Raw genomic sequence first — 13933 nt, forward strand, 5'->3', positions numbered from 1 at the left:
AAAGCTACCACCCTCTTTACTCTGCAGGATACTCTGTATCACATTGCCTCCCTGCTCATACACGTACATACAGTACAGTATGTGTTCATGCCAGTTCTATTCCCAAACAAGAACATAAATATTGGCTGCCTCTGCAGAACCACCAAAAACAAATAAAAAAGTTTTAATGTCCGGAGCCAAGGTTTTTAAAATTCTTGCTCTCTTGCAACATCGGCGAATAAGAAAGAAATAACAAAGGAAAGGTTGTTGTAAAGACATTTTGGGGAAGTACACTTACTCATTTTCTCCCTGAAAGTTAGATGAGAAGATCAAGACCTCTCATGTCTGTACACTAAATACAGTGTGAAGCTGCCATCTGGCACAGTAGCTTAAGTAAAATGTCGAGCTGTCATCCATACACTTTGGTTTTTGTACAGATTAAACGAATGAGATCTAATGTGTTAATAAGTGCTGAAGTGAAGAAGTGCTGGTAGGCAGATTTTGTAGCCTTTGGACTAATCCAAGCAAGCAGCTCCACCTCCTGCTTACAGTCTTTATGCTTAACTAAGTCAGACGGCTGCTGGCAGTAGCTTTATATTTAGCATACAGACATGAGAATGGTATTGATCTTCTAAGCGCGTTTTACCAAAATGTGAAACTTTTCCTTGGTTAGGCAACTACAACACTCAAGTTAAGGTTATGGAAAGATCATGGTTACAGTTACTGAAAATGTCTGTGATGTAAACTCCAGTGTCCTCCAGTCAAGCTTGCTACACACCCACCTGTACGTCGACATAAAGCGAACAACAGCTTCCTGTATTGTCACTGATCCGTGCATGTGCTGGTAGAAAACGAGCAACAAACAATACAATGCTCATCAAGAGGTTAATTTATTTACAGAGCGCATTTATGAACAAATGTTGACCAAGGTGCTTTACACTGGAAATACAGTTGGATAATTAAACATAAATTAAAATAATCAAAAATTAAAACATTGCTCTACAGTTACCTTGGTGTAAAAACAATCAACGAGGTACATTTAACTCAGTTGCTACAAGTCTGACTTTGTGTATCACTATGATTGTGAAGTATGAGGGGTGACGCTGCACAAGACATGCAAACTCAGCAAGACACTGCATGGATTAAAAAAACAATATCATTCTCATAGGCAGAGCTCTTTCTGAAGACGGATTCAGCTGACTGGGTAAATGAGTGACATTTCCTCAGCGGAGGCCCCTGCAAAGTTGTGGGAAGACTGTAAATGATCCGTCAAATATACACACACTGGCAATACACAGCGGGAAAATTTAAGGAGTTCAATGATACACACCAAATTCAATATACAAAGGACAATAAGGTGGATTACCTGTGCATGCTGCTGCAGCTTGGTGTCGATGGACTTTTTTCTTTTTCTTTTTTTTTTTGCTTTGTTCTTTTAAAAGCTTTATACAAGAAACTGCTTGTTTTGCACATCTCCAGTAGGCATCCCCCCCATCACATGGATAAAGCAAGAATATTAATGTGCAATGTGTCCTGCCGTATAGATACACTGCTGGAACGTATCTTTAAGTAAACATGTCACTTTATTGACATTAAAGCGTATTTGCAGGATATTTCCCTGCATTTAATTTATATATTAGACTGTGCAAACCACACTGACTGACTCACTCGTGTCAAATGAGGAGATAAAAATGGGGTTTTTATGCACATAGTATGTTTCTAGTCATGAATGGTTTTGAGTGAATTTGGAAAAACTGCACAGTGTTTTACATTTTCAACAAGTGCACAGAAATCATAATTAAGACCAAGCAACTCTCCACTACTGCATTAAATTGTGACTACATAGCCCAGAGACATTGTTCTACTAATGAAGAAGTCTGTATTTAGAAATTACAAACAGCCACTGCAGTGAAGTATTACTGTTTGGACCTGCCTGCTTTGTACGCTGGGATGCAGCTAATAAATCTTTAAAGGCTGAAAACACCCTTTCTCTTTGTCTTCACGAAACATTTTTTTATTTATGTGTTTATTTTATTCTTTTTTGTGATGAGCTTTTTATTACTTTGGATTGCAGTGACATGAATTATACCGAAAACTGGCCTATTCAGTAGCCAATTTTTTTTTTGTCCTGTGTGTTGATTACAAAAGCTGCCATTTTAGTCCCACACTAATATGATCCACAACATTACTTCCCATGATGAAGCACATTTGCTGATTCCCATAAGCATTTTAGAGACACTATAACACAGTGCGAGGCACTATACAGCCACCAAGGGGCATTTAGTTACTCTTAATTCATTGGCAATCACCGACTCGTGCTTTGTTACCACACACACACACAAAAGATGAGTTCTGAATGTTTTTCTGCTGTTACACACCCTGCTATACTTCTGTCATCTCAGGGAATAATTACAACAACAATAAGCTCAAGATATGAAAGGGTTAGAGTTTACAGCGTACTAGCAAGTGAATGTGTCATTTCGCAACTCTTGATGTTCTCAGAATAATAAAGCAGACATATCCCTTCAGCAAAGGGAGAGTAGTTGCAGTGTTTTTCTGTTGTTCATGGTCTGTCAGGTATAGCTCAATAGCCTTAAGGCTGTCCCAAATATTTAATGCACAGTTTATGGCTCCCTTTAGAAATATTATCAAGTAGTTAACCTTGCCTGACAGGCTGACCCCTGGCTACAACTCTGGGAAATGAACCACTGAATTTCTGGTCAATAGGGTAATTATGTCAGAGAAGGTCAAGCGGTAGTGATTTACATAAAAAACGAATACAGACAGACATTGTGATGGTGTATCCAGGTTTTTTTTATAATTTTTTTACTGCAGATAAGCAAAGCAAAAAGATTCTGTGGAAGTGGATACTATAGTTTAAGATTTTTTTTTTATGTAACATTAGAAGGCTGTATTATCTCAATACATTTCAATAGCAGCTGATAACGGTGAGTTAGAACAGTAGCTCATAAAAGTGGAATTAACTGTAAAAGCTTTGGACAGCACTTTACTTAAGGACCATTTTGAGGTACTTCAATTGACTGTTAACTTGTCTGGTTTCTTTATCCCACATTTCAGGTGGAAATATATTACCTCAATAAAGTTACTCCATCATACTCATCTGACAGATACTAGTTACTTTTCAGAGTAAAAGTTCTTTCAAAACATGATCTGTTTATAAAATACCATGCATTGTTACTGATACCCAGGAACTGCAGTTATTAAAATTACCTAAATATATTTACTCAAGGTGCTTTATAGCTAGAATCAGCTCCACCTCAGCCAACTTTCACATTAAAAAGCTTAATTAGAAACAGTTATTCAATAATATATAACAATACATTTCTGACAGAAACCAATTTGGCTGAACAGTGGGTAGCCTACTTATAGGTACATTACGAAAATCAGCCTACACACTATTACTGAAGTACAGTTTTGAATTCAAGAGTTGTAATTGAAATGGTGAATAGGGTCGGTCTGTTTAATTAAATGATCTGAATTCACTTGCAATGTTGCCTATAGTTATAAGGCTGCTTACATTGCTGCCTCAGCAATAATGTAAAAGTAATGTAACGCTCTAACAGGGACCATTCAGTTAGTACTTTTAAATAAATTTTGCACATAATACTGCTGTAGTTTTACTTGTGGTTCCTCATGCACTGCTACTTTTATGTAAATTAATAAGCTAACTATTTCTCCCACCACTGCTCATCTATTCCTTGAAGACAAAATGTTAAAGGCTGCAAATTCCAATGTAAACACTGAGATTAATTAAATCATTTGAAAGTGGACATTTGGAAAGCAGTAGTCCAGTTTAACTGTGATAATGTCTGCTTAATTGGCAATAGGACACCAATCAGAGGCCATATGCTCATAGGCTGAGGATAGGCATTAATTAGACAATTTTCCAGACAAGGACACTGGCACGAGCTCCAAGGCAGTGGCGTGACAAGTGACCACATTGTTATCCTGAAATTAGGCACACACTTGGTGCAGATGAAAATGTAAAAAAAAAAAGAAAAGAAAAAAAGGGAAAGGAGAAAAAAGGAAGAGAGATATCACTGAAAGACATTTTCTTTCATCTGGTCATTAAGGGCGCGCGGGCACAAACACTGGCGCGTGCGCACATGCATGCGCACATCTTTGTAATTTCTCAACAGGTCCACGGAGGATTGCACAAGACCTCTCCCACTCTCTCCTCTTCTTCTCTCTCACTTCCTCTCTCTCTCTCGCTCTTACTCTCTCCCCCTCCGAAAACCCGAAAGCTGTTGGCTCGCGCGCGCTCAGTCTAATTATTCCACTCTCGCGCGGCAGAGTGCCGACTGCTGAAACCGCCGCACCACTTTCCTCCTCTTTCCCTCCGCACTGCGATTCCGTGAGGTGACGGCTCTCCTAGCAGGAAACTAATTAGCCCAAACACCTGGAGAGAGAGAGAGCGTTCGTCAGGGCACGGAAACGTGTTTAGAGGAGCCTCCAGCGAAACGACAAATGCCCGAGACCCGCGTCCGGTGCCCCCAGACCCGATGGGGAGGGAGACCAGCAGAGCAGTAATGGGACAGTTTTCGGGAGGATGCTACTTGAGTTTTGCCACCCTCGTGCTTCTCGGCTCGCAAGTCCCGGCCACGTTAGCGAGAGGTAAGCACAGCACAGACACTCTCTTTGATGAGCCGGTTGCTTTTTGATGTCAGTCCTCGAGGATAAACTCGAGGAAAAAGGTGCGCGTGCCTCGACAGACGGTGTTTGTAGATGTGCTATTAGTTGATTTTGTCTCTGAAAAGTGATATTCCAGTCGGTGTGATCTGTTGGTGTTTGCGTGTGTGTGATAGGGAAAAAATAAAATTAAAAAAAGTAAGACATTTTTTCAGATTGCGTTTGAATTATGCCAAGTTTTTATTTGTAATAGGCTACGCCACGCTCTGGCTGAATTGTGCTTGACTAGTGTGATTCTTTTTTTCTTTGAACCCTTTAAAATGAAGCTAATTATCAATTCAAAAATTACTCCGTGGTTCAGTTCTGTTCGGATATCACCTCCACTCCAAGATGCAATTTCGGCTCTGTTGTGCTTCGCCATGTTTTAACTGTAATGCAAAAGGAGAGCATATTATTCCGTTATCCACAGCCTATAAGCAATATGTGAATATTAAAAGTAAGTTTTATGCTGTTTTCCCCGACATTTTATCTGCTGAATCCATTACATTTATACAGTTGCCAGAGAACCTCCTTAATTACATGAATTGTTTCATTGAGAAATAATCCTGATGAGGAAATATCGGTACAGTTGGAGGAGCTGGTCGCATGCCAGTCTGTCCTGTTTTGTTCACTCCTGTGGTCTGAGCTATTGTTTAACACAGAATAAAGTACAGCTACTCCCAAGCTTGATGATAAATGGAGATGATTGCTTGAGAGCATGAGCTCACTTCTGCAACTTTAATTGGTTGTTTTTCGTGGTTGCTTTGACAGCTGTGGGTGCTTTTATTTTGATTTCTCAGCACAAACAAAATTTTGATATTACCAAAAGGTTAGTTGATGCAGTGGGTATAAAGGTTAGGTTGTTACATGGAGGAGCCCCCACTACCAGTTTTATGAAAATGTAACTGTACTGTAAAACCCCACTGTCTTTCTTTATGATAATGCATAAATGTGATGTAAGCAGTTTGTGATGTAAGCCTGAGAGAATACTGAGATGTCCTGCCTTGTCTTAAAATGTCTCCATTTGGTCAGTGTTTTTTTTTTTTCTTCTTCTTCTTTTTTTCTGACCTATTGACATCCATTTAGCTCACATGGCAGTGTAACAAAGATGCATTTGCAATTCAATTAGTTAACTAGCCCCAAGGTTTTCGTTTTTGCATCTTAAGTTTTGAAATTAGCTTCGACTTGGAAATCTGCATTGCATAAATATTAGATTACGCATGTGTATCTTCAGGGCGACTTTGCATAGGGATCATGAGGGTTTTTTTTTGTCATTGTTTTAAAATTAGTTTGAAAGGCGTTGAAAATAACCTTTTTGAAAACTGGCTGTCCATTGTATTTACACAACCAGCATTTCACAGTGGCTACATTTACATGTAAAATTATATTTTGAAAGGAGTGACCTATGCTTGGCAGACAAAACAATAATGTTGTGAGGGCGTGAAGGTAAAATGTGCCTGTGTGCAGATGCAGTTTTCATAAGTTGCTTAGGTAAATGCTGAAATACATCTGCCAGGTTTTAAAGTGGTTTCTGTATTTGTGATGGCTCTCTGCCCGGCTGCAAAATAAATATTTATGTTGTGCAATGATATGGATGTAAACAGTCAAATACTTTAACTGTACTTTACCTGACTAAATAATGTAAAATCTACAGGCAAGAGGAGCTTGGTTGCAATAAAAATTCAGCTCTCTAGCCAAATGCATGTATAGCCTGTCTTACAGATGGTAATTTATTTGCCAATTAGGAGCTAAGCTGTAATTCAGGGATCTGAATTCATTCTTTATCTTGCAAGGAGGGGACTCACCACTCATCTGCAAGCATAGAATTTAAAGCTTAGCACACTGAGGAAGTGAAGAGCACGAAGTGACAATAACAAACTTACCCCAAGGAGAAACCTAGAATCAGTGACCACAGGTGGATTCAGGGAGGAGATGGGGCTGATGAAATGCTGAGCAGCAGCAGTGAATATAACAGAGGTGTTCGCAGCAGTGCCAGGGTGAGCAAGCACATCACAGCTTGGATTTGTTCACATGTAAGTAAGAGTGTGTTGCATGTGTGTGCAGCTACACAACTTGAGTCATCTGTGGGAAGATCTGTGGCTTTGTGGGCTTTTCTCCGTGAGTTCCTCATGAATGTAAATTAATGTCTTTGGAGAACTATTTGGGTTTTCATGAAATGCCCCATTGTCAATAATTTCTACGAAAGCCAATCGCAAAACAATTTATTTGACATTGTAGATCAATCGAAAATAAAGCACTTGTACTAAAATGTCACAAAAAAATGACGGCACAGTGTTTAAAAGACTAGAGCTACAACAAATGATTATTTTCATCATTTAATCTGTAGATTATTTTCTCGATTTTAATAAATTAATTTTTTGGTCAATAAAATGTCAGAAAATTGCAGGAAATCCTCAAAATTTAGAAGATGAATCAAGGGAAAGTTTGGGATTTTTGCTTGAAAAATTAGTGATAACGATTAATCGATTATCGAAACAGTTAATTATTTACTTGTTGATTAATCACCTGATCACTTCAGCTCTAATTTTGAGTGTAGGTGTAGTGCTGCCAGAGCGCAATGGAACGACGCTCCTACACTTTTTCTCCAAGCTAGATGTTTGGCTAACTGCTGCGTGTTATTCTCAACAAACTATTCATAAAAGTCAGTCTACCATTTGATGGTGTGGTCAGTTATAGTTGACGAATGTATGTAAACCTGCCATCGAAGGAGAAGTGGTAACATAACCTTCGAAACAAGCCACAAATCATGTGAGCGTGTCATTGGTAGTGAAACAAATAGCTCTGGTCCTGCTGTTGTTAATACTCACTAAGGTGCCAAATCTGTATTTAATTTGTGGTTGAAAACAGTCTCCCTACAAATGCAGCTCTTGTTCTTGTTTGAATAATGTTTGTTTAAAACTGCACTGCCCAGCTTTTTAAGTAAATTACTGACATTACATCCTCAGTGGCCTTATGAATGGGCTTGAGGCTGAGTGCCACAGACAAAGAGGGGAAGTTGGAAATTATCGAGAAATGATTAACATATTGTTGGTTTTGGTCTTGGGATTTGTCAACAATATAGAATAATACCAACCTTTAAGACTAGATAGTTGAATGGCATAAACTAATTGGATGGACTGCTTGATTCAAAACATCACTTAGGTCCTGTGTGAGGTTATTAGGGTGAAATCAATAAGTGTACCCCCTGCAGTAAGACTGACATGACAATAGCCTTAAGACATGTAGCTGGTCAGCCAGAAGCAAGATGCCACACTCTGTCTAAATGTAAAGAAGCAGCAGCCTGTCATGCTGCATGACAGACGGCTGATTGACCGTAGATCATAGTAGAGAAAACCCTGTACAGGATAACCTCCGCTCCAGCTTTCTTGCAACCACAATGTCATACAAAGAAAAACACGCTAGTCCCAACCACAGACAACTAGCAACAGACCAACACTAGCATAATACCGAATTTCACTTAATTGTAGTTACATAAATTTCCTTTTAGTTTAATGAAACCCAAAGAGCTCTTAGTGGCTGAGGCTCGGAGCTGCAGCCCATGTAGCTTATTGTACCCACTGCTGCTAAAAACGCACGCTGGCTTGAGCACGGTGAAAGTGGAAAAAACTCAAGAGAAACAGAGAGTGGGTGGGGGGGGAGTGGAGGGTGGATAAAGGGCAATGGAGTCATCTCTGCCATGTTTTATTTATCCCCAAAAGAATGACTGCCAGACTCTTTCTCAAGCCCCGGCTTTGATTTAACTGACATTTCACATGAGCTGAATTCACGAGCACAGTTGGGCTGGTATCCACAGTTGTTTCTGTTCTGTAGGAGATTGCACGGTGGTCATACTGCCCAGTTTCACTCGTGCATTATTCAAAGGGAGCCCATTTCTCTATCCAACTCTCTCATCATTTCTTCTTCACATTCAAAGGGAACTAAGCTCACCAGCAGCAAAACAAGGGTGGGAAATACTATCTACGGTGAAAGCAGACAGCTATAAAATCAAAAACGGGGAAATGATTGGGGATGTTATTCAAAGAAAATAAATTTTGCTTGGAAGTAAATATACACACACTCATTACACTGATTAAGTGTGATGAGAGTCTGTGTTGGACAGAGCTATTGTTTTTTGTCTATGAGATATTGAGACTTTGGAATGTGGTCAATAAATAAGCTTTTGTGGATGATATTCCCCAGAGAAGCAGGATTGATTGGAAGAGAATGCTTTTGTTTGCTCCAATAAAGAAAAACAATGCTTTCATTATAAAGCTGTTGATGTAACTTCATATTTCTACACAGGTCCTTTGTGGTTATGTATAGATTCATGGAAGTTCTCTCTCCAGTTTGAGGTCAGTTTAGTCTTTGTTGTATATGGCTGAATTCTTCGTTACTGCACGCATTTATTTATGATATTATATTATTTAGAGTCAGGGATTATTAGGGATGTCCCAGTCAAGTTTATTTTGGCCCTGATCCTGATCCCTATCCCCCACCCAGTGCACACTCAAAGCTACAACTTGAAAGGTTGCTAAGATTGAACTTAATTCATCTTGAACTCTAACTCTGGTGAAGTTGTTGAAACGACAAAAAGACCCAGTCTACTTGTGATTCCACACCAATGATCTTTGGCTGTGTAAAAACACTGGCTTGCAGACAGCACACAAACCCCAACAACAGCCGAGTTATTCTCAGAATTAACATTAATTGGCAACAGCTGATGGTACCTACTGCCAGGGACATATGTCATTTAACCAGCAAGTGCGATGGTCAAAAATGAGAAGCTACTACTTAAATGTGCTCTTTGCTAATAAGAGCAATTAGCCAAACGAATCATTGTGTTTTGCAAATTGGGGCCACCCAAACTCTGAGTCACTCAAGGCAGTGTGCTGAAATAATTCATCAAATTTATCACACAGTCTAATTTAATACAGTAGTAAAGAAAGAATCAGCATTTGATCAGGTTCATGTTAGTTGATATGTGCCCAGATTGGCCCCAACACTGATTCTTAGGATCGGCTCTGGACAACTCGAGCATTTATACATAGTTTCAATAGTGATTATTCTACAATCATTCAACATTATATTTACACATTTTGCATTTGCCCTGAATGTTTGCAGGCATGTGTGCACTATAACACGTACTATATGTTCTGTATGGCCAACTGCTGAGAGAGTGACAGGGTGTCAAATGTTGCCACTTCAGTCGCCTCCTGCAGATTTGCCTTTCAGCCTTGCCGACACAGCCTTGAAGCTTTCTGTTCAATAAGAGCTGGCATTGCTGTCATGTGTTTCCTAATAACACAGAAAGGGAAGCCTTGGAGATAACTGCCCATCCACAATGCACCATTCAATGCCTCACTGGCTAACTCAAGGGCATTGCCACAAAGGCAAGATTCACACCATACACCATTCACTTCAATGCCAAACACTCTCCCTCCCTCTCTCTGTCTCTCATAGCTCTCTAGTTTGTAGCTCTGGGTAGCACTTTTGTTTCCTCTAAAGCGCTTTTATTTCATAAATACCCCCGTTCCTTCATCCTTTCTTGTTGTTCACTCCTCCCGTGCAATTCTTTTCGGTGTAATTTAGTTTCAGTGGATTGTTGCTGTGACAAATGTTTTGGTTCTGGTATCATTTCTCAACTCACCTGACTGAAGGAGAAAGGAGAGCTGAGCTTGGAGAGGCAGAACGAGGGAGCCGGGTATGTTGGAGGAAGAAGCAGAGGGAGAGAGAGGAAAGTGGGGGAGAAGAAGGATAGGAGGGTTACAGTGCGGAATACTTAAGTATCTCATGTTATCAGTAACTGCCACAGCAGTTTGTCAGTAACAGCGAGCACCTGTCACTGCTCTCCCTGATGAATTACTCTTAAAAGTAATCAAAAGCAAATATATATTTAATGACTTTGAATTTGAATTAAATTAGGGGTCCAGTGTTGTATGTGTGTTGCGTAATTTAACATGCAGAAGTGAACATTTTCATACAACAGTTTGCAACGTGAAACATGCTTTTTTAAAATACTGTCTCTTAAAGGGTCTGTGAGTTTCTGGGTAGCGATCATCCCCCACCACAGCACATGACAATACTAATGTGAATTTTATTGGAAATGCATCAAAAATGACAAATGTAAAAAGAAAAAAAAAAAAAAAAAAATCCACAGTGGTGAACATGTGATTAATTTCCTTGTTAGTGTGCCACAGAACCAATCCTGCCCTCATAGCCTGTACTTCATAGAGCAGATTCTGTCATGGCTGTACTCTCTGTACGCTCTTTATCAGGAACACTATACTAACCATGGTTAGTTCCTCCCTTTAGTCTCAAAACAGCCTCAGTTATTCACGTCATGGATTCTACAAGATGTTGGAAACAGTCCTTTGAGATTCTGCTTTGTGTTGACATGATTGCATCACATGAGTTCTGCAGATTTGTCAGCTGTACAGCCGTGCTGCCAATCTCATGTTCTACCACATCCCAAAGGTGTTCCACTGGGTTCAGATCTGGTGACTGGGGAGGCCACTGAAGTTCACTGAACTCACTGTCACGTTCATGAAACCAGTTTGAGACGACTTCTGCTTAGTGACAAGGAGCATGAGCATTATGGAAGTAGAAATTATAGGATGGTAAACTGTGGCCATAAAGGGATGCGCATGGCTGGCATTCAAACTAGGGATGGGTACGAGTGCTTGTTGTTGACGTCATTATTCGAGTAGCGTTTCACTACTCGCGTACATGTTGTTCTTGGCTACAATAGTTCAGCTCAGTTGGCGTTACGTGCACCGTGGCAGCCGTGACCAGGAAAAGTGATGTCTGGAAATACTTTGATTAAAAAAAGACAACAATGACGAGCAGTGCGAGATATGTGGCGTTAAACTTGCATATCATGTTCTCCGACTGCCAAACAGTAGGCTTGGTCGGGGAGGTCCGTGTCCGACTGGAAAAACAAGCGGAACCAATGTTAAGCATGTGTTTCCAGTCGGACACGGATCTCCCGTATTTACTTTTTTTAATGGTAAAAATATTTTTATATATGATTTGCAAATAATCGAGTACTTTGTTCATAAGGTTATGAGAGTACTCGAATATAGATAGATAGATAGATAGATAGATAGATACTTTATTTAGGAACTTGGGTTAAGGTTATTAAAATTACTGAAAATGCCCATCCCTAATTCAAACCATGGTTGATTGGTATTTAGGGGGCTGAAGTGTGTCAAGAAAAAACACCATTACACCACCAGCACCATCCTGGACTGTTGACACCAGGCAGGTTGGGTCCATTGATTCATGCAGTTGATGCCAAATTCTGACCCTACCATCTGTGCGCCTCAGCCGAAATCCAGATTCATCAGACCAGACTGTGTCTTCCCAGTCTTCGTCTGTCCAGTTTTGGTGACCCTGTGTCCACTGCAGCTTCAGATTTCTGTCGTTTGCTGACAGGAGTGCAACCTGACATGGTCTTCTGCTGTTGCAGTCCATCCACCTCAAGGTTGGACGTGTTTTTCATTCTGATGCTTTTCTTCACCACAGTTGTAAAGAGTGGTTATCTGAGTTACCGTAACCTTTCTGTCAGCTCCAACTAATCTGGCAATTCTCCTCTGACCTCTCTCATCAACAAGGCAGTTTCTGTCCACAGAACTGCCACTCACTGGATGTTATTTGTTTTTGGCACCATCCTGAATAAACTCTAGAGTCTGTTGTGTGTGTAAAAGAAAAAAAAAAGGAAAAAATCACAGGAGATCAGCAGTTTCAGAAATACTCACACCAGCCCATCTGACACCAACAATCATGCTACGGTCAAAGTCACTGAAATCACATTAACTCAAGCTCCTGACAAGGATCTGCAGCATTTTCTGCATTGCACTTCTGCCTCATGATTGGCTGATTGGATAATTGCGTTTATAAGCAGGTGTACAAGTGTTTCTAATATAGTGCTCAGTGTGTGTAAATACAGTAGTCGTCACCCATGTTAGCTTTGACATTGTCTATCTCTAACGGTACAAGACCAGTAAGGAGTGCCGGTAGTGAGTAATGGATAGTTTCAGAATTGACACAGAAATGTGTAACCACATGCACAAACACAGTTTGTTTGAATCCTTGCACTTTCCAAATTGTTGGCACTTACAGCGAGATGGAAAGCTGATGCTGCTTTTTGCTTTGTCTTTTTCCTGTTTCTGTCTTGTGAGCACAGTATTGTTGAAAAGGTTGGTTAGTGGTTAGGAAGCTGTTTTCTTGTGGCTTATTCACATTTCTTATATCTAGAAATCATTTTCTGAATTCAAGTAAGGCAAAGTCTCCCTCTCCATCTAGTAAAAAAAAAACAAAAAAAGATGACACCCCAAGCTGCAGAAAAGGACTCTGCCTGGCTGTATTTCATGCAGCTCTGTCTGTCCTCAATGGCTATTCAGTGCTTTTTGTGAGTGTCATAGATCCAGGCTGGGATTTAAGAGTCCCTGCTGGTGTATGAAGCCTACATAATGCCTCTCTGTAGTCATGTGTAACTATATGTTGTAAAACCAACAAAGCTCTGCCATTCACAAAATAAAACAGATAGTGGAATTCCATCGGCCTTTGAAGCTGCTTTCTGTGTTTTTCAGAAGAAATCCTCGGTCCTGCAGATGAAGGGGGGGAAGATTCAGAAGCTGTGTCTTTGAGAAGCTCTGAGCTGAAACACTTCAAATACAAAGTTGAACTCGGAGATGGCAAAAATGATGATTTAAATAGGCTTTGTACAGCACATGGTCAGGTCAAACGGACTATATTAAAGACAAATGCGTCTTGTTTTATCTGGATTTCATGAGTCTAAAATAACAAGAATTCCAAAGTCAAAACTAATTGTCACATTCACAGAAATAGCAGGTAAACCTATAAATAAATAAATAAATACAAAAGCATCCCCAAGAGAAGAAATATTTTAATTAAAACCTGTGTAAGATTAAAAGAAAAACTGACTTTAGTTCCCCACATTAGTTATTAGCACAAAAGAAACGTTGTGGCAGACAACAGGATCTGATTTGAAAGAGACTATAATCATATTTAATAATCACTACGTAGTAGAGTAATACAGATGAATTACATTCATATCTAAAACTCCACATTTCACTGAAAACTTGGAAAATGTAGAACACTTTTGCAAGTCAGCGACACCTTCACTACTGGATGTCATTAGCAAAATAATCCAAAAATAAATAGATAACACAGAGGTTATTGAAGCTGATTTAAGCTTGTGCATGAATCTGGATGTTAAATACATGATAATCTCCGCCATCAT

The 13933-nt window shown here is 39.7% G+C and overlaps 1 protein-coding gene across 1 annotated transcript in view; it reads left to right on the plus strand.

The window, feature by feature from the left end:
* The first annotated feature begins 4529 nt into the window (after nucleotides 1-4529).
* LOC111239024 (netrin receptor UNC5D-like) overlaps nucleotides 4530-13933 on the plus strand; it is a 161897-nt gene continuing 152493 nt past the window's right edge. Inside the window, exon 1 of the mRNA XM_022768789.1 lies at nucleotides 4530-4614. Within this exon, the coding sequence (XP_022624510.1) occupies nucleotides 4530-4614 (85 nt within the window). The remainder of the gene's footprint in view (nucleotides 4615-13933) is intronic.

Source organism: Seriola dumerili, unplaced genomic scaffold, assembly GCF_002260705.1.
Source record: "Seriola dumerili isolate Sdu_G_001 unplaced genomic scaffold, Sdu_1.0 BDQW01001845.1, whole genome shotgun sequence".
NCBI classification, from domain to species: domain Eukaryota; kingdom Metazoa; phylum Chordata; class Actinopteri; order Carangiformes; family Carangidae; genus Seriola; species Seriola dumerili.